This window comes from Pungitius pungitius, chromosome 11 (assembly GCF_949316345.1).
Source record: "Pungitius pungitius chromosome 11, fPunPun2.1, whole genome shotgun sequence".
Lineage (NCBI taxonomy): Eukaryota > Metazoa > Chordata > Actinopteri > Perciformes > Gasterosteidae > Pungitius > Pungitius pungitius.
In genome coordinates, this window is record NC_084910.1 from 17,574,155 (window position 1) to 17,598,555 (window position 24,401).

Here is a 24,401-nt window from a genome sequence, read left to right on the forward strand (position 1 = left end):
TATTACTGATTACAGTCCGGTCGTTTAGTTAATGTTTTCTACTTTTCAGTTCTTTTAATGGGCAATTAATAACCGATGGCCTGATTTGCATGTGATCAACAATAAAAGTACAATTGTTATTATGTATATACACACTCCAATCTCAAAGAATGGCACCAAAGTCTCTCTTTCTGCAATCAAATCGCTTTAAAAGAAAAAAAACAATAACATTTAAACACTAAAAACACCATTTTAAAACACAAGGAAACCTGACTATACAATTTAAGTTCAACGCGATACACGTCAGCCAATCAGCCGCGAGGGTCGCGGTGCCTCACGGCGTTTGGGCCCCCGGGCTGCCGAGGTCTTCTTGAATGCTGCCGCGTGCCATCCACTGCTTCACGTAGTTCGAACCCAGGCTTTTGTGGTCGCGAAACGAGTCGGAGAGCGGCTGCTCCGCCGCGTTGGAGTCCGAGGCCCCGGGGACCACGACGCACTCGCCGAAGCCACTGTCAATAGTGTCCAAGTCCACGCGCGGGTAGCCGTCGTCAGACAGCTCGTTGGAGACGAACGAGTCCAGCGACACCCTCTCCGGTTCCACCGGCTGGTCCTCCACCAATAAGTCGTTGGGTATTTGGTCCTCGCGTCGCGACGATACGCCTCCTGGCCTCCGGGGCCCCTCCGCGTCGCCGCGTCCTCCGCGTCCCCCCTCGAGCTCCTCCTCTCCGGACAGGGTCACGGTGTGGATGGAGATGTCCTGCGAGCCCTGGAAGAACAACAGCGAGTTGCTGTGGGGCCGCGGCGGGCAGAGGGGGGCGGCGGCCCCGGGGTCCTCGCCGCAGCACCGCTTCTCGTTGCTCCATTGGAGGAGGGCGCGCTGCTTCTCGCTCGTCGCCTGGCCGCGCGGGTCGATCCTCAGGTAATCGTGCTCGCTGAACACGGGCTTCACCCACTCCTGCAGCAGAACCAACGGGAGGCATTCAGCTTGAGCAAATGGCACAACCAAGAGAAGTTCGAGCTAGCAGGGTTAGCTTAGCATGAAGTGAGGGAGGGGAGACTCTGGTTGGAGAATGCCATAAACAAGACAGGTAAGATGACGTCATTTGTGGCCATTAGATTTTTTTTTTAGCCTCGGACAAGGTTTACCATTTACACAACTTGTCTCAATTTTCAACCGATTTTTAAACGGTTTGGTTTGTCATAAACGTCAGAGATGTAGTGACACTACATACGTATGAATACATTTTCTGATTAATGTCATTTTTGTATGAAAACCAATGGTTAAAATTAAAATCATAAAAAAGTATGCAGTGTTATAAATACATCTCTGTGCAGGGTGAGGATTTCCAAATGCAGCATTTCTTGATGTATATTTGTAAAGAGAAATCTTGTACCCATTTTAGAACATTATTCTATATTTTAGAACTACATCCCTCAAAACAAACCAAACCGTTTAAAAATCGGTTAAAAATGGAGCAAGTTATGGTTATTAAAAAAGTAGTTTTACTCCACTTCTAGTCTAGTTACGCCCAGGGCTACATTTTACATGCAACGAGAGAAGAAAAAAAGCAAATGACAGGTATGTGCCTCAATAAAACAATAACCCTTCTAAGAATGCAGTGCATTAGCCCATTGTTATGCACCTTTAGGAAAGGAGAGAATCTGTCATTAATCAAACCCTTTCCCCCCTTGTTTTACGCACTAATACTGCTGGTTGGAAGAGTAAGACATCGTTCCTTTTGCATTTTCCAGCAGGATACATGAAGATTGCACACGTCTCCACAGGACTAATAATAATAATAATAAAACATATCCCACGCGTTCGGTTTAAATAACTCTTGTCTCGTTTGTGCAGATAAGCATGAATCGGTTTCTCTCAGCAAAAGTCCACCACATCCTGAGGCACAAAGCGCAACATCAACCCCCATCATCTCTGTGCCGCTGAGAAACGCGCAGGCACTGCGCACCACAAGACCAAGATAGCGCCGCCAGACGAGAACAATGCATTCAAAAAGAGCCGGTTCGGCCTGCAGCAGCGATCCCGAAGGTGTGATATGGAGGAGAAAAAAAAAACACTGCAACACAACAGGGATTCAACTTTCCGCCTGAGACGAAGCAGTACGACTGCAGGCGCGGCGTGTTTGAAGAACACTACAAAAAGAATGACACTTCACGATGGAGGAATGGTGGATAGTTGCCTATTTAGGACTAAACACAGGGGCATGGGTGTGACAATGGTCATCAATACATGGTTATCAATCAAATGTCTCCTATGTCCTCTGAACTAATGTCATCAGACGCTTGCATTTAAAACATTTAAAACCTAAAAACAAGAACTTTCTTCTGTATTTGTTAGATAAATCTAACATGCGCTTTCTGACTTTTTTGCCCCAGACATTATTTCATAAAATCCTGTTTTAAAAGAATTGCTCACAAAATTGCATTTCTGTGTCTTTATGTCATTATTAGGGCCGGGACTTTAGCGCGTTAATTACGATTAATTAATTACAATGTGAATTAAGATTAATTAATTACACAAAAAATAACACATTAAACATTTTTTACGCATTTTTACACTTATTTTTTGCACCGCGGAACATTTCTCACTAGATGAGTTTCGGAGGACCGATTATACTGGAGCACCAACTAGCATTCATGACTTCAGACAACAACAAACCACAGTGAACATGAACGAAGAAGCTGACGAGACCGTGTCGGGTGGCCCCGTGAATGGGAAATGTTATTATAATAAACACACGGATGGAAGCGTCGATAAGAGCATGGTTGTGTGCAAGCTGTGCAACAAGGAATTCACATCGAGCCTCAAGTATCACCTCAACGCAAAACAATTAGCAGCTAGCGTGGACGTACAAGGACCCACACTCAACCCACACTGCACCAGATGACTGGTTTAAGGACCAGGGTAACCAAGTCCACGTCTGAATAAATAACCAATGTTCTGAAAGTACTTGAAAGTATTGGTCTACTTAAAAAAACATAGTTTACAGAAGGTCTACTTACCTATAGGCTACCTGAATTTCTGAAAGTACTATATTTCTAAATATGCTATTGCTACATTTGTCTGCTGGAATTGGTTGAACAAAAATAATAATCCATGTGAAAAAAATGACTTCTCACTGTTCTCAGGTCAAATATTTATGCAATTAAAATGCGATTAATTTCAATTAATTAATTACAAAGCCTCTAATTAATTAGATTAATATTTTTAATCGAGTCCCGGCCCTAGTCATTATTATTTATTTATGTAAAAAAAACGCGCAATAAACCGCAGAGTCCTTTGAATTGAATCAGATTAGCCCAGTTTAGCACATTCTGCGGAGTGAGAAAAGAAAGCAGTGCTGAAGGACAACTATTATACAACTATTTCCTTTTCTCTCTTGTGCTGCCTGATCTCTGTGATATTTGCAGCAGTGGCGCCCTCTGCCGGACCAACATCTGTAACTGCACACAGATGTGAGCTCCAGGTGGTTCACACAGAAGTAACCAGTAGGGGATTTTTCTTTTTTCAAATGTCTGATGAGACCAGGAGAGAATTATCTAAAAAAAATATCATGTTACCAGACAACATCTGCAGCACACAACCAGAACCCTAAAGAACGTGCTTATTAAGATTAACTTATAGCATTCGTGTATTGTTCAACTCTTAAACTCTATTTTTCATTCATCTTGGCTTCTGATTTAATGGGTACCTGAGCCAAGCACTTCAATCATCTTTATGGATTTGAAGAATGATTGTACGCCATACATTTTTCCAGGTACTTTTAGATAAGACATTGTGAACGTTTTAAATTCATTTTGAAATTGAAGAGTGGAATTGTACCAGTTCGAGGCCCTGTTGGCTAAATAGTCCCCCGATAGCAAAGCTGCATTGAAATCTCTCCATTAGCTTTAACTTTGAATTAGCACACGTGAATAAAGTGCGTGTGCTTCATTGAAAACAGCAATCAGCTCGCGCCTGTTAATCATTAGGAGGAAGAATTTGAATTTGGGGGAAAATACAAAAAGGGCAGATGGAAAAGATGATAATCACACATTAGCATGTTGAACAACAACAAGTTTGACACGATGACACCGAGAGATCTAACAGGGGTATTTTCCACCGCGGGGCGGGGGGGGGGAGGGGCGGAACACACACATTTTTTACCCACAGCATCTCAGACAGATGTAAAACAAAAAGCCTCTTGAAGCCCCTGCACACTGAGTCATTCGTATCATGAAGGCCCTTCGGCACCAGGTTGGAGGGAAAGTCCCGTCTAGCCGCCGCTAGATGGGCTGAAAGTCCCCGGCTTGGGAAGCTCCTGATGGGTGATTCAGAAATACACACACACACACACACACACACACACACACACAGACACCACTTCTGATTGGCTCTCTCTCACCTTGAAGTCCCCTCCATACGCCAGGTGGAGAGGCTGAAAGAACTTCTCCGCCTTGGGGATGTATAGAATCCGTTGGAGTTTCTTCTGCCACCACCTGAAACGAATGCGAAATGATTCAAGAGCAAAAATGGAACCTACATCTGTGATTGAGTCACTTTCGATGAGGGGGGGGGGGGGGGGGGGGGTTGTGGTCGGTACCTGAGCACCTGTTTTGAGCGTCTAAAAGTCTTACTAATAATAATAATAACACACACTTAATAGTGGGGATATGGTCAAATCGAATGACTTTGGGGCAAATCGAAGGTTCCTGAAAAGGTTTTAGCTTATTAAAGAGCATTGTTGTGTTAAAACATCTCTCGTTAGGCCATCTGACTCTGAGGGTTTTCTGTTTTAAAAAACAAAAGCAGTTTTGAAGAGGTGTTGATGCATCCTCATTGTCATTTAGGAGGCTGCAGCTGGTTAAATATTTGCCCACCCTCAAAATACAAAAAAAAGGCGCCGCCGCCACACAGGGCGAGCCGATTAACTGTGTGTCAAGTTCGTTCACTCGCATTCGAGTCGCTGCGTCCTGTCCTGTCACTGCGTGCAGATAAGAAGCGAGGTGTTCAGCTCGATGCCGATGCTCTGCATGACTTCCTATATCTGCGGGACGTTTCAGTGCAAGCTGCACGTACGGCGCAGCCGTGGTTTCCACGTACGTGGGAGGTGATGCCAGGAAGGCTCAAATCGAAGCAGCGAGACGCTTCGCTAAATCGTTTTACTGGAAGGCAAAGCGTTTCGGACCCGAGCACTTTGCTCCTTTATTTCCGTGCTTCGCCAAGTTGTTGTCTTTTTGTTAAACGCACGTGGTTTCAAGTAAGCAAATGTAACAGTTGGATTTGGATTTTTTCATGAGGCTCAAATCCATCTGGGTCAAATCTTCGTAACGGACGAAAATAAAGTGACTCACGTTTTCTTAAAATAACCCAGCAACAGGAGAACAAGGACGAGAGTGACGGACAGGGTGACGTACCACCAGAGTCCATCCAATTCTGTGAAGGAGACATAACCAAACATGTACCGATACGTTTTGAAAAAAGGACGAATGCATAAATGCAAAAAGTCGCATGATGGTACGAAGCCCGTCACATCTCGCTAATTATGATCGACTGATGGATTTGACAGAAGTGACGCTCCACCTTCAAGCGCCCCACCGGTCCTCCAGCGCGCGGCGGAGCTCCACTCGCTCCACGGGCCGAGGTACTGATGCCCGGGGCACACCTTGGCCCGCACGTCTACGACGTAGCTCACGCGTGGCCGCAGCTGCTTGCGGTCGAGCAGAAAGTTCTTCTCGTTCACGCGAAGTGGATTCTGTGAGAAAGGAGACAGGCGAGAGAGCCTTTGGTCGGTGAGCAGAAGCGACCAATGGGCGGCGGCGGCTGCGGCGGCGGCGGCCTCGTCGCAGGTGTTCCCTGCTCACCTTGGACGGGCCTCTGTCCTCCCTCACGCGCAGCTCGTACGTGAGGCAGTGGCGCCCGCCGTGGTCCCAGCTGATGTTGTGCCACCGGCCGGTGTTTGTCACACGAACATCGACAGGAGGCGACGGTTTCACTGTGAGAGTAGAAAGTCCCCGGGGAGGGGGGGGGGGGGGGGGGGAGGGAGGGAGGGGGGACATTGTGAAACTGAAAACGAGTGCATTCCAGCAGCCCGTCTGACCCTATTTTTAGCTTTTGTCTCAATCTAGACGGCGAAGCAGGTGGCAGGAGCCAAACGAGCACTAAGGCATGCTGGGAAAGCTTCTCTGAAACCTCAAACCAAACCGAAAGTGAAGGCCGTGCGCAACGAAGTGCGCACGCTGGAATCGATCCAAATAACTCTAAATGTAACTTCTTCTTCAGCCATTAGACGCTTTTCAACGTTGTCCCGGGCCCGCTGAGCAGAAGTGGCACTCGCCTGTCTTCAGAGCGACTTACCCACGTCGCACAGTGACCACGCGCCGGGCAGGCCGGCCGGCCGCCGGTCACGCTGTGGGCCGGCGGTGGCGGTACACGTGGTGAAAACGTCCAGGACGTCGTCCAGCAGCTCCGGGTACATCACGCACCAGGGTTGAGGTGGTTTGACTTCACAGCTTCCGTTGACCGTGACTTCATCCAAACTGTAACAGAAGGACGTTATCAGTAATGATCGGTGACACCCGATGACGTCTCAGGACCGCTGGTTGTGGTTTCCATCCCCATTTCTCATCCTGAATGTCTCTTTAGAGCAAAAATACAGCAGAAGGACAAAATCCTGTGTTTGTGTCATAGAGGTGAAGCCCTTCTCCAAGTAGTTTAGAAAACACAAGTATATTTACTCCAAAGTAGAAGGTGCCACTTACTCGCTCAATAATATATGGTTTTGTTAGTATTCAGGGGATACTTTCACGTTTTTAATCGATCTTCTCAACTCCTCCCACCAACGACGATGAAAGACGAGACTAATCAGTGAAAGATGTTAATATTAAAATAACTCAACCCTGCAGGGTTTCTATTACGTCAAAGCAGCTGTTCTGGCCAAAAACCACAAGAATCAATTAAAATGTTCCTAATAATATCACGGCCAAATATTCTTATCCTGTAATTGAGAGTGGGGTGGGGGGGGGGGGGCGGGATAAACAGCTGGGCCACTAACATTTGAACAACAGCTAGCAAGTCACCCGACACGCAGATAACACAAAGCCTATGAAGATAAAACAAAGGGAGGATGAGGATACCTGCACGAGGCCGCGATGAAGCCGGAAAACGTCGAGTCGGAGCAGGAACAGTTGAGGGACGTCTCGTAGTCCGTGGAGCAGGTGACGTTGCACGAAGACGCGACTGCAGCATTGAGACAGAGAAGGTCACTTTCCGCCTGTGCAAATTCTGGCGTATTTTCACATTAAAGCCGCCGCCAACGGATGAGGAATTGTGTCCGCTTCAAAGCGAAACGTACAAAAAAAGGGGGGTTGAAGGTTAAACCCACGTGAGGCCCACTCACCGCCCGGAGGAAACGACGCGAGGTCCCACAGCAGCAGTAAGAGCCCCGCTCTGACAGCCATGGGGACGACCCGCTGCCGAGAGGGAAACAGACTGAACACGCTGCCAACTGCCTCTGTGGTGAAGGGCCACAGCAACTGAACATTTTTCTGTTCTCATCTAGAGGGAGGGGGGTCGGGAGGGGGGTCGGGGGGGTCGATCGTCTTACCTTGTCTCGGTCGAAAAAGAGCCGCCGCTCAATCAGCCGCCGCGGTAACAGAGCCGCCGTGGAGCACTGGCGCCTGTGTGAGAGCGTTTGGCGGAAAACATTATTTCGGGTTCGTGAGTGCGAGGGCGTCATCGTCACCGCCACCATCATCATCATCATCATCATCATCGCCGTCGGTGGCGTGGCCAAGGATGTGGTTTCAGACCCTTTGAATTGTGTCTGTGTGGTGCCTCCCCACCACATCCACACTGCGCCTCTGAGTGTGCAACAGATAACCGGAGAGCCCCAAGAAGGTCAACAGGAAACTGACGTCTTTGAAAAAAAAAAAAAATGAATGTCATCCTATTTGCAGGAAGACGAACAAGAAAAAAAAAATACACAGATAAGTACTGAGATATTTATTTATTTCTCAGAATAGTTTATGTTCTAGTGAAGCCAATCTGGAAATGGATTTTCGTAGAACATTAATGAGATTCTCAACAAATAACGGGGTCCGACACCTACGTGTCTGCCGTCATAGTGGTTGTTCAATGACGTGTTTCAGTAGTTTCCACCGTGCAGACCTTGCTGAATGAGTCACGGCGCTGCCGTGGAGACCCTCACGACTCACGACTTTTAACAATTCAACCGGCTCTGAATGGCCCGGCGCCTGTTTCTGGGCCGCGTTCACGTCTTGTACCAAACGCCATTCCGTCACACCGAAACGACGCAGAGCTGCAAAGCCGCAGAGAGGACGTTCCCTAAAAAAAAACACGCCCTTTCATAGTAAACTGCCCCTTTAGTGAGGTTCAACTTAATGTCATGCCGTGGTTTGGCCTCATGTAGAGTTTGTTGGGCTGCTGCCGAGTCATTGTTTTAACCCAAGTCGGCGCGGCCCAAAAGCCTAAATGTTTGACTCCCGCTGGAGGTCATCAAAGGGGAGGTTTCTTTGCAGTTTGCAGAAGTAGAGTTTGAGTGGAGGGGATGGTGTGCATCCGGCTCATTAGTCGTAGGTAAAGGGAAGCGTCAGGTGGCTTGAGTTTGGAAAACAGAAGCAGAAAGAGCAGAAAATGGATGACGGCCTTTAGTTTGATACAAATGACTGGCAAGATGTGGTGACTGAATTCTTGCTGTTGTGAGTTTATTATCTGATTCTGTGCTGTCAATGACCTTTAGTTTGTATCTGAGGAGAAGTGTTTACTCATAAGACTTCAGATTGTGTTTGGAGCAGAATCTTAATGTTTGAGATGAGGCTCTAAATGTCAGCTGCTCTCTAAGGTGACATTTATTTGACTTCCGTCTGCATAAAAGCACTTTTATTGCACTATTCACCCACTTGGTGAACTTTTGTAAAATCTCTTCACACCATACCGTGTTAACATCGATATGTAATGCCACCATACCATGTCACATGTTACCTCCTTGTATTTATTTTTTAATTGTGTGCAAAAAGGTCAAATGCAGAATGAAACGCACAACGGTTAATACAAGACAACAAGACACTTTGTCGACCATGAATGTTGAGCCGTGTGGCGTGTGAGTTACAGCCTACCTCCGCAGAATCGATTCCTCCTCTCCTCACACGTCCCATCGGCAGGTTACTGCAGTTTCACGGGGGGTGGGGGGTTCACGGCCACCTCGGCGCTCTGCAAAGTGCGACGCAGACGTTGCAAGACACGAGGAAGAGTGTTCTCCTGATCGATGAGAGAACTGTGCAGTCGAGGGAGGGGGAAGTGGGCCAGAACAGTGTCATACAGAGAACGAACTTATTACTCACTGCAGGATCAAGTGTGATACACGCCAGCAATGGGACACATTCAAAGAACGTTAAGCTATGAGAGAATAAACGATCAAACAACACAGAGAAACACCATAAAATATAAAGAATATCAGTAATGCAACTTAACAAACTAAATAAGAGTTTGCTGAGACAACAGAGCTCATTTTAATTTAGGGAAATAAGCAGTGAAGCGTAGACTTACTGTTTCATTTTCACATCATTATCTGAATGACTTGTGACTGTATTTGTATACAGATCAGAGGAACCAGTCAGATTATAAACCCATGAATTCACTTTGCTCCAACCGCAAATACTCAATTCACACACATTTGTAAACCCACAGCACCTCTATGTGGTGAAACCATGGTGGTGTCATTTAAGATGAGATGTTCCTTTATTTGTCCCACAACGGGAAAGCGGCAGCAAAGTGCACAGTGCACACAAGATACATGGAGAGAAAAAAACAAGAGCAGCAGTATAATGATTAAAATGACAAGAATAAACAAATAAAAAAATGAAAAAAATCGAGTGCAAAGGCCACAGTAGCTAATAAAGCACCAAATAAATATATGTATACGCGCACATACCGCAGTGGTTATTGCACATTGTCATGCTGGCCCTCTCGATGGCCACAGATATGCTGCAACCACAGCAGACCACTCCATAAAAAAATGGCAGATGCCACAGCAGAGTGAAAGAAGGTGTTTAGGAGACTTCAGAGAGTCTCCTTGTCGTAGACTGCACAGATGTGACCTGTCCAGTCCAGTGTATTGTTCCAGTGAACACACCCAGGTACTCGCTCTGGGCCCAGCAGAGCATTTCACTGTGGATCACTCTCCACTGGAGGGCAGTATAGATTCTGTTGCTTCGCTGAAAAGCAAAAGCATGCCATGTATTTGGACATTAAATCCAGATAAGGTGTGCTTTAGAGCGGAGGAGTATCTTGTTCTCCCCTTTTTTTCTTTTGCATTGTGCATCAGTACCTTTGACCCCGTACCAGTGACTCAATATGTCGCAAACAATGTCAAAACTTTCTCCCAATCGCTCTGTGTGTGTGTGTGTGTGTTCTTCTCATTTCACTTCATTCATGAGCTCCACATGTTTTCGTTAAAGGGGTTGTCCCTTTGAAGTTAAATGTATATTGTAGGGAAGGGGGTACTCCCTGCACTCCACAGCGGGCGCCTTAATGGTGATATCATTTTCTCTCCAAAAAGAAATGACATGATCATAAGTTTGCAAGAAGCAAAAAGAAAAGAATCGTGTTGCACTACTCAACACTGTGGCTCCATGTTCGCTTCTGATGGACAAAAGAACAGAACACGTGTGAAAATGAGTCCAACTGCTGTTACTACTCGCGTGCATGTGACCTTTCGCCAGTTTTTTTTTGTGCCGTATCTCAGTTCCTGGAGGGTCGGTGTGGCTGGTGTGTGTCGGGTGTGGGGGGGGGGGGGGGGGGGGGCGCTTTGCTCTTTTTGAGTGGAGGCGGCTGAAGCAGCTCTCCCCAGGCGGAGGAGGAGGAGGAGGAGGAGGGGGCTTCGTCCCTCTCGAGGGTGGGGGGGGGCTGCGGGCTCTCGTTCGAGTTGTTCTGTGAAGTGACCCGCGCACTGAAGCAAAGTGGTGGAGGTGTCTCTACTGCGAGGGTGGCGAGGAGGGCGGTGCCGCCGCTCACATGCTCAGAGGTGGTGGTGATGGTGGGGGGGTGCAGAAGTCGACTGTGTGTGTGGTTTGGTGGTGGTGGTGGGTGGGGAGGGGAGTGTGGGGGGGGGGGGGGGGGGATTTTGGTTGAAGATATGCAGTGTTGCAGCTGTGCGTGTGCTTGTCCATGTCTGAGTGAATAAGGGTAGGTAGGGGGCAGCGGGAGGGGGGGGGGGCAGGTTCAGAAGTGTTGAAGCATAAAATCCCCCCCCCCCCCCCCCACCGACCCCCACCCCCCTCAACCCTCTGTTGCGGGGGCCAGACGCAGAGCAACAGCAATTTGTGCGATTTCACAGCTCACCGGATCCCTAAAACTCTGACAGCCTTGCACTGTGGTGGTGGGGGTAATGAAGGGGGGGGGGGGGGTGGAGCGGGATGAGGAAGAGTGCAGAGATGGAGGGATTGCAGCGATGGGCGATGTATGCAGGAGTTGAAGATGGACAGATTAAGCGGGAGAGACGGAGGGGGGGGGGGGGGGGGGGGGGGCTGATGTGGAGCAGATGTTCGTCATCCACCTCCTGGAACTTCTGGTTCTGACGACCACGAGAAACCCGACTTCCATCCGCCTCACTCAGAGATGTGTGACTCAATCAGAGCTTTTAAGGCCATGGACTTGTGTTATGAAAAAAATCTCGCGCCGGGCCTCCTCAAAGATGATGAGCAGTTTATCGATATACTGTATACAGATTTATAATACAGATTTCAATAGTGCAAATGGAAGAGAATAGTACAAACTGACTTTAGAAGGGTTTCTCTTTTTGCCTGTATGTATTATCATTACGTTTGAATCACAGAATTAAGCATTCGTCAATTTCCAAAATACTCAATAAAAAGATTTCTTTTAAATTCCAGAGGGTCGTTCAACAGCAAGACAGCAACAGGTACCTCAAGAATCTTCTAATCATCTGCATTAAATGCTGCTTGATAATAAAAAAGTACTCACAAATGCAGGAGAATAAGATCAATAATGAGAAACAAGAACTTGATGGTCCCACAAACTGAATTGATCATTAAATTCACTATTATACTTTAGGTTCCTGTCTATAAGAAACCTCATTAATGGCTTACCATACAATCAAAGAAATTTCCCTTTCCACCGATCTCAGCCCACCAAAAGACGACCCGATTTAAAGAAAATAATCATCTAAACGCCTAATCTCCCGTTTGGATTATTCTCAGAAGATCTGTGAGGGTCTTTACTGATTGAAAGTAATCTTTGACTGTGCCCCCTAGAGGGATTTAATCCATTCATTGTCCATCGTGCCCCTCTTAACCCTCAAATGAAGCTCCAATTGGGTGGCCATTACTTTGACCAAGACATGACTTATAGTCCTAAAACAGGGTCAAAACCTTAAAGGACCAGCGCCGACCTCGGACGACCTCTTGGCAATCTCCATATAAAGTGTTTATGTCCTACTTTGATTCAGTCGCGTCATTCAAAATCTCACGCTCATTGTCGCCGCCGCTGCCTCTTGACCTTGGTTTCCTAAAAAAAACAACTAAAAACTCTGCAAAGGAAAGGGGCGGGGCGGAGTATCGAGAGCGTTGCCGTCATCTCCGCGGCGCAGGGTCACCTCCGCGCCGGGGGTCACGGGGAAACCTGACCGGGACCAGAGGGCCATGAGATACCACAGATACCAATTCAAAGAGAGAGGGTGAGTGCTCTCGTGATAAGAAGTGTCACCTGAGTGCTTTGTTTTCGGCGGCGGGGGTCAAGAGAGGGCTGGAGGTGATGAGGGGGGGGTCTGGTGAGGGGGTGGGGGTGGGGGGGGGGGGTATATGCGAGTGTTGGTGACCGGTGAGTGTGTGGAGGGGGGATCAGGACATCTGCGCCTGGCTTCGAAGGGGTCAGCCACGGGACAGGAACCATTCTTAATCCTCCCAGCTGGGCCTGCAAGAGAGGATTTGGACCGCCCACCCCCCCACGACCCCCCCCCCCCCCCACACCCACAACAGTAGCTAATTGCGCTCCAGCCTTCAATGCAAAGCCCTGCATGCTTTCACAGGGCTTTGGACCAGGAAATCCCTTTTACTGTCTACCTGCTATCATTGACAAGAGCTAGAATGGGATTATCCACACCCTCTAACGTGTACATGGCTATGGCCAGATGAGCTACCTGTCAGTATATACAAGTGCTTGAAGTACTGTATTTTTTTTTAATGCAAATGCATTCATACTTTAAAGCGAGAAAAAACACTGATTTGATGTTGCTGTTTGCGAGCGGCAACAGAAGGAAGAGGTTTTTCATTCTGACAAAATAATAAGTTATTTCCCCCCCCCCCCCCCCCATGGACACGAGGTACATTTTGGACGTGGAAAGCTGCGGAGCGGCGACGGCCTTGAGCTCGCGTTGCATCGCCCCGCACAATTTTTTTTCTCCTCCCCCTGATCTGTGCCCCTCCTCCTGGTAAATGACATTACCATACAGGCTGAGGGGTGGTGGTGGGGGGGGGGGGTCAAGTGAAGGTTCTCGCCCTGATCAGCCAACTGGAAAACTCACAGTTTTAGAGGTCACGGATAAGCCGCCCTATTGGGTGATTGGTCAGACAAATCAAATTAGCATCCCCTGGTGATCCCCTCTTTAAACTGCCACCCATGAAGTATTAGATGAGATGGCTGCACCCCTCATTCGATTTATCCTTGCGGTATTTGATCGGTGGACACGTGGAGAAACCACACGAATACACCAAACATATATCTCTGTTCACGAGAGACAGAGGTCGCGCCAGACACAATGTGTCTGTTTGCCTTTCAGGTGCATCTCTTTCTCCTTGATGGGAGTGAAAGAGGGTGGATGACATGGTAGCCTGGGTTAGACCCGGACCCGGAGACGGTGACAGTGACACGGTCCGCATCTCAGGACCCACCGTACCCCTCTAGGAGGCCCCCCTGCCGTTCTCGCCGTTGGGAACCGGGCCTTTCCACGGAAAAGCTTCTCTCTGAGGCGTAGAATCCATTGATGGTGGAGTGAATATGTCCTGTGATGCACTAGATTTCTGGGAGCTTATTCTGAGGAATGTCAATAAACATCTTAGTTCTGCTGCGAGAGGATTGGTCGGATGCGCCGGGGCAGATTTTTTTCAGGTGACCAACATCCGATTACGCAAATAAAAACCCTCCACCGACAATCTGCGATTTAATTTTCGCACCTTTTCACGACTTTGACCTTGCACCACCACCTTGCATTTTGGCAAGGAATGATTTATCTGCCAAATAAAACGTGTTGGCTTCCATTGGAATGTGTGTGTAAGGTGTGGGGTCACTCACTAGGTCAAAAATGGCAGCTAATAAATTGAAGCCCACGCGAGACTCAAAAAGAAGGAGCCAGCAAAATGGGAACGTTTTGAAGGGGAAAAGGTTTGGCAATGAAAAATTTGATGACTTAAAAAACAATAATAAAGTGAAACAATCTAGAGAAGAGTATGGGGCAATTTTCCGAGATGCATAAAAGCAAGACGCATTAGGTGCCATCATCGGACACCTTTACCTTGAGGGAGAGCCAGCGGTAAGACGGTGGATCAGTCATGTTGACAGAGGGAGGTTAGAGGGCTCATTTAAGGAGTGAAGGCCGGTGTCCCTCTCTCGGCGACGTGACATCGTGACGCTTTAGTTGCAACTCACCTGCCCGGAAAAAAAAAAAAATCCACTCAGCTGCCTCTCCTTCAAACTTCAAACTTCTACGTCTTGTTGAGGCCGGCGCGTTGCCGGGCGGCGAGGGGTGACGGACACGTCTGAACGCACAACTTTTGTCGAACTTTTATTCAGGAAGTAAAATCCATCTTTTCAGCCCCATACATTTTAAAATGTATACATCCATTTCTAACATAGGACATGATGTGAAAAGACTGAGACCGGCTTTAGCCCTCTGTTTTCCCTTTTCGACCCTTTTGATGCAACCCAATGTCACCCAGCCATGCGCCGCATTGGCCGATGAAAAACGTGCAAGCGCACGTCGCTGCTGGATTAGCAGTCGGGTTGCAAACCGCTGCGCCGCGTTTTGCTCTCTGCAAAGCCTTTGACTCTACTGATGCACCGCCATTAGACAGTACAACATGAAATACGATATCTCACAGGTGTTCTGTGGCTTTGATCTCCGGGCTTCCCCCATTGTCGTGGATCGCCCCGAGAGAGATGAATAAATAACGATCCGATGCATGATGTGTAACACCGAGTCAGTGGTCCCGGACTGCTGAGCTATGCTCGCTACTTTTACAATTAAGTGGATCAATACATTATTTGATGATGCTCAGAGTTTGCTTTTTCACTCATTTTGAATTTTGCATGCGTTGCAGATAACAATTGCTTACAAACGGCTCCCTTCAGACACCGAAGGAGCTGCTTTACCAAGCTGAGCACGTGACTGCCTAAGGTAAGAGCCAATGAACACAAAGACCACGTGAAAAGATATCAACGTACTTCCCGGCAATCCACGGCTTTGTATTTTAATTCGTAAAGACGCTTTAGAGAGGACACAAAACAAGTGTTTTCCAACCTGCAAAGGATGTGACTAACGGGGACCAACAGCTTCACGTTCATTCGACCTCATCGCCCCACAGGTCAATAAACCTTCTCCCACCTTCTGCCTCAGATCAGTTTGATATAGTTTTTGACCAAGTCTCGTTCAAGGAGTCCAACAGGTTCAATGCTGCCCGAACCTTTGCTGCAGAGCGTCAGTGAAGCTGTTTGGACCTGGGATGTGACACGAGAGCTCGGTCTGCCAATCGGCTCTTTGCTTTGGCCTACTTTGCAACCTCGCAGTCCGGCCACGACTGAGGTGGCTAATGCCGTGGCCATGGGGTCTATCCACAGGAGATCTGAGCGAGTGCAAGAAGAAAGTCCTCGGGAACAGATGTTTCCCCGACATTTACTCGCTAATTAGGGAGGAGCTCTGATGAGGCTAACAAGAGTCCACGAGGAGGTTTTGACGTTGGTCGACGGTAAAACCGCCGTAATTCCAAATAATTGGGGAGATTTATGGTCGCGGCCGTGCATAATTACTTACACACACTAACTTTTGCCTAATCTAACGAAGCCATATTCAGCGAGGCTTTAATAAATGGACAGAAGCCCGTGGAAAGAAAACAAAGCTAATGCTCGCCTTTATTTACTCTGAGGTTGAGTCATGGGTGCAGCGACTGGTGGGGATTTGAACTGTACACGACCCGAGGGTCAATCCCCGTGTTTGTTTGTGTTGGAATATGACTGACTATGGTCTGATGATGCATTTGCCCTGTGGACCGTTCCGCGATGAGGAAATCAGAAGCGGGGGGGGGGGAAAGCGCGAGACAAAGAGAGGACCAGATGGGAGACGGAGACGGATTGGCCGGGCTAACAGGCAGATGTTTATGGGCCATTATTTACAAGCTCTTTAATCTGGGCTATTTCCTCGCCCTTGGCAATGGATAGGTCTATGGGTCATGCTGCCTGAACCCCTCCACCAGTGGTCATCCATCTCCCTCTCTGAAAGACGGGATGGGGGGGGGGGGGGGTATGGTGAAACTACGGCTCATGTAGCTCATTCACTAATAACCACACAAAAATAACGCCTTTTTCACTATCCCTTTAGTCATATCTCAAGTTCTCACTGATGTGATTATGCATACATATACAGTATATATACATATATAGTATATATAGTATAGTAAAATAGTAATTTCTGACCAAACACAAAAGAAATCCTTTTGGTGCATCACAACTAAAGGTGACATTCAGAAAATGAAGAAAAAGCAATGAATGAAGAACTGAGGTAGATGACAGCCTATAAAGGCTGCAAAGAGGGAAATGACAAAGAGGAGTGATGAGAGAGGAAGTGATATGCGTGAAGAGAAAAGATTCCACGGGAGACGGGCCGACGATACGTCGCTTCAAATAGATGGTTTGTCCCCTCGTCTCCCCCTCAGTGTTAGGAGCTCTTTCCTTCCCTGTGAATACATTCAATTAGAGGAGTCTGAGGGATGCTCTGCCCGTTGGACCAACAGTTTGTCTCTCCTCCGTCTCCAGCCGGCAGACTTGCGCCTAATTTTCCCATCTGCTCGATGAATATTAGCCCAATTGCCGCCCGTATCGATTTATTCTGAGGTTAAAAGCTTGCGAGACCTTGGCTTGAGTATGGGTTGCCTGGCAACTGCTCAGTCCGACCCCCCCCCCCCCCCCTAAACCCCACCTACACGGACAGCTTAATGTGGGGTGCGAAAGAGGCTGGAAGGGGGGGGGTTGGGGGGGGGGGGGGGGGCGGGGCGGGTCCGGCCTAGCCAGATAGCAGAAGCCCGGGCCTTGATTTCCAGCCCCCCCCCCCCATCAGTGATTAAAAGCTCCCCCTTCTGCCTGACACTGTGACCTTAACCCCCCCCCGGTCCTCCGCGCTGCGGGGTCACTTAACCTTGAACCCAATTACAAGATAAGGTTACTTAAGTGTGACCCGCAGCGCGCTCCTCACTCGGTTAATGGGACAGGCTGCGGGGGGGGGGGGGGGAGGAGGGCCGGCGTGGCTGATACGCCTTTTCGGTTAATTCGCCGGGTTGACAAAGGTCGCGGGCAGCGGCCATAAAGAACGGGATTGCGCTTCGATTTCTCTCATGCAAAGTGAGACTCAGCAATACGATATCGCGCTGGGAGCCAAAGAGCAGAGGCAGCAGGGCTTGTGTTCTGATAAGATGGGTCCCATCGCCAGGTGCCATTGCTGAGCCCGGAGTTTGGTCCAACTTTGCAAAAAGCTGCCTCTGCACAGAGTCACTTGGTCTCATAACTTCCTGTATGGGCTTTTTAAAGAAACCTATTTCTCAAATATAATTCATTCAACAGTGAACGTTAATCGTGAACCAGCAAATTACGCAGAATTATTGAGTGATTTTGCACAAATCAAAATCTTTAGGTCAACGACCATTAACTGCGCAGATAGTAGACGTCTTCATGGATTAAATCCTGCTTTGGAATAAAGCTGCGTAAACTCTGCTTTATCTCTTTGCACGCTTACTAACCAACCAGACAACATGCAGCATATTGACGGCCTAAACTAAGCCAATAACGCGTGGCGGTTTAGTTTCGTCCCGTGTGAAGCCCCCGGCTGTACGGCGTGGTAAACTGTTACCGCTAAACCCCCCTCCAATCTGGCATCATCCCCCCTTGGATCAAATCCAATGGGCCGACTTGACAAAGCCACACCCGAGCAGACGGGGCGCGGGGATTGTACATCACGGCAAAACAACAACAACAACAACAACAACAGCTCGCTTCAGTGCTTACCGTAGCAGTAGCTAAATTGGTCAAATTCACCCCGAGAGCGGACCTCGTTTGGAGGTCATTCGGTCCCCGGAAAGAAAAAAAAAAGGCTCTTAAAACATCGAGAAATTGGTGGTTAAGCTTCAAAAAGGTCTACATTCAAGTGGAGTTGATTCGTCTGATATACATGCTAAAACATCTGGTCAATTTAAAGTGAGTTAGGCATTTATTTGAGATATTTTAGAACCAAATGCTTAATAAACGCCTTACCTTCACTCGGCTTGGTTCTTGGCTCGTAGCGTTTGGCCGCAAACCGTCGGGACAGGAAACAGCTGCTTAGAAATAATAATGCAATTAGTTACACAGTGTATTGGCCAGACAGACTTTAATTAAAATGAACAGAATTATTACTTAATATTTGGTAAATGAATAAGTGAAAAATGCAACTCACCAGAACTTAAGGAGAACTCTGAATTTGGCCGTTAATCGCTTCGGTCGGCTTGCGTCGGCCACTTTGCTCGATCGAGCCCCGACACTCTCGCCATCACTTTGTTTGAGGTCAGCTGCTTAAATAGGTCATCGTTTCCCTGTAATGAGACAAAGGTGGTTTCTGATTAAATTGTTGCAGCCATAGAGGTCATCGGGCTCCCGGCACACGCTAGTCAAGCAGAAAAGTACTGTATGCCCTCATCAAAATTCCATTCATAAAACCAAAACAAGAGCTTTCAGGTTCATTCATACGATGTGGATAAATGACCTGAAAAGGAGGAGGATTAGCATCGAGTCAATTTGAGCCCAAATCAAAACCTTTGGATTTCATTGAAAGGCTGTTTGCCGTAAGTGCTGAAAATAGTGCCAAATTAAGATAAGCAAACTTTAATTTAACAAACAAATTCCGCAACACGCAGTGAAGGACTTTGCGCACACTCATGGATAAAAATAACTGTACTATGACTGTAAAAAAAAAATACATTTTTACAAAATTCTTATTTTTGTAAACTTTTGTTTGCCACCTGAGTGAATCCCAACAAAGAGGGCAGAATGTGTAAAATAGAGCGCTGAAAGGGAGAGTGTGTGTGTGGGAGTGTGGGGGGGGGGTTGGGGGGTGTTGGTATTAGAGGATAAGAGCAGAGAGGGGGGGGGGGAGAAGGTTTCTCTAACGGCGGCCCGCTGACCGCCAGTTGAACCTCTCTCTGAACTGGAGATGAACTCTAAACTTGAGGATCTTTCGGTCATGGATCTCCCCGGAAGCTACAAACGGCGGCCGGCCGGCCCACAGGATGATGTTGTTCTCTCTCGCACACACACACACGCACACACCAACACACACACACACACACGCACACACCAACACACACACACTTTACCGGTGTTACAAGCGGATAATTCCCTCGTCGCTGCGGCGTAAACAAGTCCACTCATCCTGCTGGTGTGAAATTGGCAGTCACACAAAAAGCAAAGACACACCCACACGGACCCACACGTACCCACACGTACCCACACACTGAACGCGCGGCCCACCTTGCCCTTTGACCTGCGCGGGCATTTTCCCAGCGAGCACATGCATCATGAAGAAAAGTAACACGCAGAAGCTAAAAGGCTTTTTTTATAAAAAAAAATTGTTTGCGTTTGTGCAGACAACAAAACACGCCATCGGACACGTCTTTAACGACCCCCACAGGGGGGAGGGGTGAGAGGGGGGGCCACACACCCGGGAGGGCGCGGCAGAATGCACGGCGGGGAGGTCACGGGCCGGTCACCGCGCCGCACAGTGACGGTGGTTCTGTGTTCAGCTGAGGAGGGCGGAGGGAGGAGGGAGGAGGGCGGAGGGAGGAGGGAGGAGGCGACGATGGCTGAGGTTGCAGCAGAAATACTAACTGCATTCAAATGTGGAATCGCCGTTGTCGGGTCACGTAGCCCTTTGGGAAGCTTGATTGGTTTGAAAAAAAGTTGCACCCGGACCTCCTCTCGCGCCACAATAAGGCGCCTTCCAATCTCTGATCTGTTAAGAGCAATTATTTAAGTGAGAAATAAAAGTGTTTATATTGCTCGGCTCCTTTCGGTCAATTGACCCGACACACTAAGCTAAAGGAAAATGTCACAAATATGGGACAGAACTACACCCTCACCTTCCTCTTTGAGCCGCGGTAGGAACCAGTTCAGCCGGCTGCTGAAATGAAGACTTTCCCTTTGACAACTTATTCATGTCCCACAGGCACAACGCAAGGCAGAAACGTGCCCGGAGAGGAAGTCTGCGTTTCTACAAAATGGACCTTAAAAGGGAAACGGTGAGTCAGATGTCAGTGTCAAAGGATTTTTTTTTAACCTTTATCCCCGAGAGCAGCTTTCCGAGGATGGATGCTCATTATCATTTTACCTCACGCTTATACTTTTACAACACTTTCCCTCCAGGGAGCTTCTCCCCGCAACCACAGCCTCCAAATGCGGGGCGGGCGGGGGGGTCAAGGTCATCTCGACGGGGCTCGTCGAGGAGCCCGATTGGCATCTCAGTTATGAAAACGTTTTTTTTTCTTTCTCCGCGGGCGGGAAATCATGTTCTTGCGTCGAGTTAAACCACAAAGGCGAGGGAGGCAAGTTTCTAGGTCTAACTCGAGATGACTGTGTGCGTTTTGTTCTAGATAAATGGCGCGTTAAAGCAGGGACTGGATAACAGAGGTGAATGGAAAAGAGGGAGAAGTGTGCGACCCCATTCTAGCACCTTACACATGACTCTGTGATGAACCTGGTGATAATATTACTAATTAACCACTTTGCTCACTTCAAACCGCGCTCACCAGCAGTGTGTTTGTTGTTTCTTATTCTAATAGATGTGTGGAATTATAATGTTTCTCTCCTGGAGGCTTAAATCCAGCAAAAGGTTGCAGACGAGTCCTTGTGGTGTGTTGTGATGACAGTCATGTGCTGACGTTGTGTGACAGCAAGCCACCAACGGCTCGTGTATGCATGTAAATATGTTTCACTAAATCTATATCGTATTGATTTTAAAATTCCTTCTTACGAAGACTCAACACTTGCACAGGAGCAGAATGAATCTGCAGCCGAAGATTTAAGGTCTGTTGTATCGCCGCCTACATCACATGTCTCTGCAGACAAATTGCATCAGCTGATTAAAGGCCGGCCTTTCGAACCTCGGGGAAACAATGTGTGAATTCAGGTTTAAGCGCTTTGAAGCTCTGCTGAAAAGAATGGAGGGATTTAGAGTGCATCTGGCATGCGCTGCTTTTCGTCAGGATGGAAACGCCGATGAAGTTTACACTACGGCAACATTGTGAAAATGAGAAGAAAAAAAAAAACTACCTCGATCCAAAGTGGCGTTGACTTTCGGCTGTTTTTATATTCACAATTCCACTTCATCCTCAGGAAAGAAAATGCAGTTTAAAAAAAAAGAGATGGAGACTTATAGAGAGACGTATCTGTTGTCCCTCTGGAAAAAAACAATCGCTGCCTGTCCCGACCGCGTAAGGTGTTTGAGTCCTCAAAGTGTGAGGATAAGCTCCGGGAACATGTTGGTCAACAATGCTGTTAAAGCTCCTTACGGAGGTCACCGAGAGGTCTCACTCTGCATCCGTTCCCTTTAATGACGCTTCAGTTTGTCTGGAGGCGTCAGAGGCTCAATATATATATAATATACATATATATATATATATAATATACATATACTCCATAACACCACTGCATTTCAGACTCACGGGTGTGATGAAAAGAGGATTTTCAGATTTTCTCCTGTTTGTTTCATATCTCAAGCTGTTGTCGTGTGGGGGGGGGGAGTCATCCGGAGGTCATGTGGACACTGTGTGTGTTTGTGTCTGTGTGTGTCACACATGCCGTTGTCCAGCCTGGAGGACATCACAGAGTTCTGCCAGAACTAGTTGTGTTACTTGCGTTACCGCACACGGTGCATGTGAAGAGGTCACGGGGGGGGGGGGGGGGGGGAGAGGAATGCCTGGGAGACCCTCACAGGCTGACACCGTGTCGCACTTCCCTTAATGTACACACAGCGTACCGTGCCCTTCATGTGCGTCCGATGTTTACATGAGGATCAAATGTCTCTCAAAGTCATAAAGATTTATTCAAATGTTGGAAATATAGCGGCTTGAATGTAAATGTACGTACTTAACAACTTCAGCTCCATTCTGACATTTTTTAACCTTTTTCTCCCGTCATGAGTATTGACCGTGGTGAGTTGCATTAAGTCCATTAACTTAAAAGCGTAAGCGGTTCCCAGATTTATTTTGTGTGTGACCTCTTGAAACAAAGCGCTATCTACTGGTGACTCCTAACTGGCTGGGACATTTAGTTTGGATTTCATTCTTGAAAATTAGAGAGCTTTCCTCAAGAAACAATAATCCTTTATAAACAATGATCTCTCAGTTTTAGAATGCAACCCTTGTAGATATCCTGAAACCCTCATTTCTGAAGCACTGTCCTCCATTCTCAACCATCAAGCAGCTCTACATGCTTTACATTTCTAAGTAAAACTTGCACTGGTTCCAGTTAATGATCGTTGACGGGGGTCCAATGATCAAACGTTCTTGTAGAGATGTTTCTTTGAAGCAGAAGCACTTATCTCCTTATCTTATCTTTGAAAGTTGCCCACGTGTGATGTAATAATGATTGATTATCTGACGGATTTATCTGACGGATTTATCTCTTGCGCTGGATTACATACGTGAGGGTCTTTGCTCTTTGAGACCACACAAGAAAATATATCACTTTTCATTCTGCCTTTTAGTGTTTTTTTTACACAATCAAGAAAAAGAGCTTTCCCAAAAAGGCCAGACATGACAAAACCTTTTTATTTTTTTTTAACATTTTGTTGCAGCTAGATCTTGTGTTGATAGCGGCGACCTGGGTCTGAACTTTGAGGAAAGCTTGATATAAATTGGCCAGACGCAGAGTCAAGTCCTTGTCCATATCCCTTGTTAAACCCGGGTCCCGTAGCGTAAAAGAGGATTAGTCCGCGTCCGGGGAATCGTGTCTCTACCTCTCGATGAGGGATTTTTCAAACAGATCGTCCACCTCATTCCTACACCATGACAGCGACTGTCCCGTTACTGTCAGTGCGCCCTGAGGTCATGGCAGGTGGTGGCGTCCCGGAGCCGTGGCAGTGGGAACAACTGCCGCGGAGACCAGGCAGTGGACTCCCAGTCAGGCTGACAGGTGGTCAGTTAGAGGCGGGGGGGGGGGGGGGGGGGTCAGCTCCACTTATCATGACCTGAAATGGGGGTTTCACCTCCAAGGGTCAAATGGAGGTCAGTGTTTGCAGGTCTAAGGAGTTTCCATTGGCAAGATACTTTTGGGGTTTTGTTGATATCAGTTCAAAGCCTGATCCACATGGACGTTTGAGTGTCCTGGTTTTTGTAACTTTTATAATCTTTTTCATACATTACTGTGATTTTGTCATTTCTGATTATCTTCTTCTAAGATTTGGCAATGGGAAAAAAAACACATTCCACTTGTCAAGCTTTGGAATAAGTTGGACACACGTTTTGGGATGTTTTTCTTATCAGAGGGAAAGGACCATAGACACAGCTATTTCTAAAGAAACAAATGTATATATGGATTGCTTGCTAGACCTCAAACAGGATTTGGTGAGAAACACGTTTGGATAGTTTGCCATGATAAAATCAACCATGATAAGATCAACCCCAAATCAGTGTTTACTCATTTTACTACACTGCCTGAGAATGGAAGCAAGTCATGTATATTAGTTCTGTCTTGCTACCGTGGTTCTCCTGTTGAGCATTTCACACTTACAATTTAAAGTATTCTAACACCAGCACAGGAAATAAATCGAATACAGACTATACACTGGATAGAGTAAAATGTGTTACAAGATTAATAGAGGAATCACAGTTTCAGAATACTTATTAGGAAATTTGCGCTATACAATGACGACACACTGACATTAAACACTCTTAGGAGAGTCAACGTTAGCTTCCTTAACGTTAGCTGCCTTAACGTTAGCTCCCTTAACGTTAGCTGCACAGTCCTGCCTGGCTAACCGACAGAGCTAATAGACAGAGGTTGAGGTACATTATGAAGCGTTCAAGTTTCATTCAGCCAAAAAATGATTTAGGCAAAGCTAAATCATGACGATGTGTTCAAATGTAATCGGTGATAT

At 47.3% G+C, this 24,401-nt stretch overlaps 1 protein-coding gene across 1 annotated transcript; it reads right to left on the reverse strand.

Annotated features, from left to right (window-relative positions):
* Positions 1–79: 79 nt before the first annotated feature.
* il21r.1 (interleukin 21 receptor, tandem duplicate 1) lies at positions 80–10,003 on the reverse strand. The gene is made up of 10 exons (XM_037455077.2): positions 8,088–10,003; positions 7,584–7,895; positions 7,377–7,449; positions 7,114–7,216; positions 6,335–6,516; positions 5,842–5,972; positions 5,561–5,732; positions 5,332–5,413; positions 4,383–4,476; positions 80–934 (listed from the first exon to the last, which is right to left on the reverse strand). The coding sequence occupies exons 2-10, from the start codon at positions 7,824–7,826 to the stop codon at positions 314–316; spliced, it is 1,701 nt and encodes a 566-aa protein (XP_037310974.2). The 5' UTR covers positions 7,827–7,895; positions 8,088–10,003; the 3' UTR covers positions 80–313.
* Between the last annotated feature and the right edge of the window lie 14,398 nt (positions 10,004–24,401).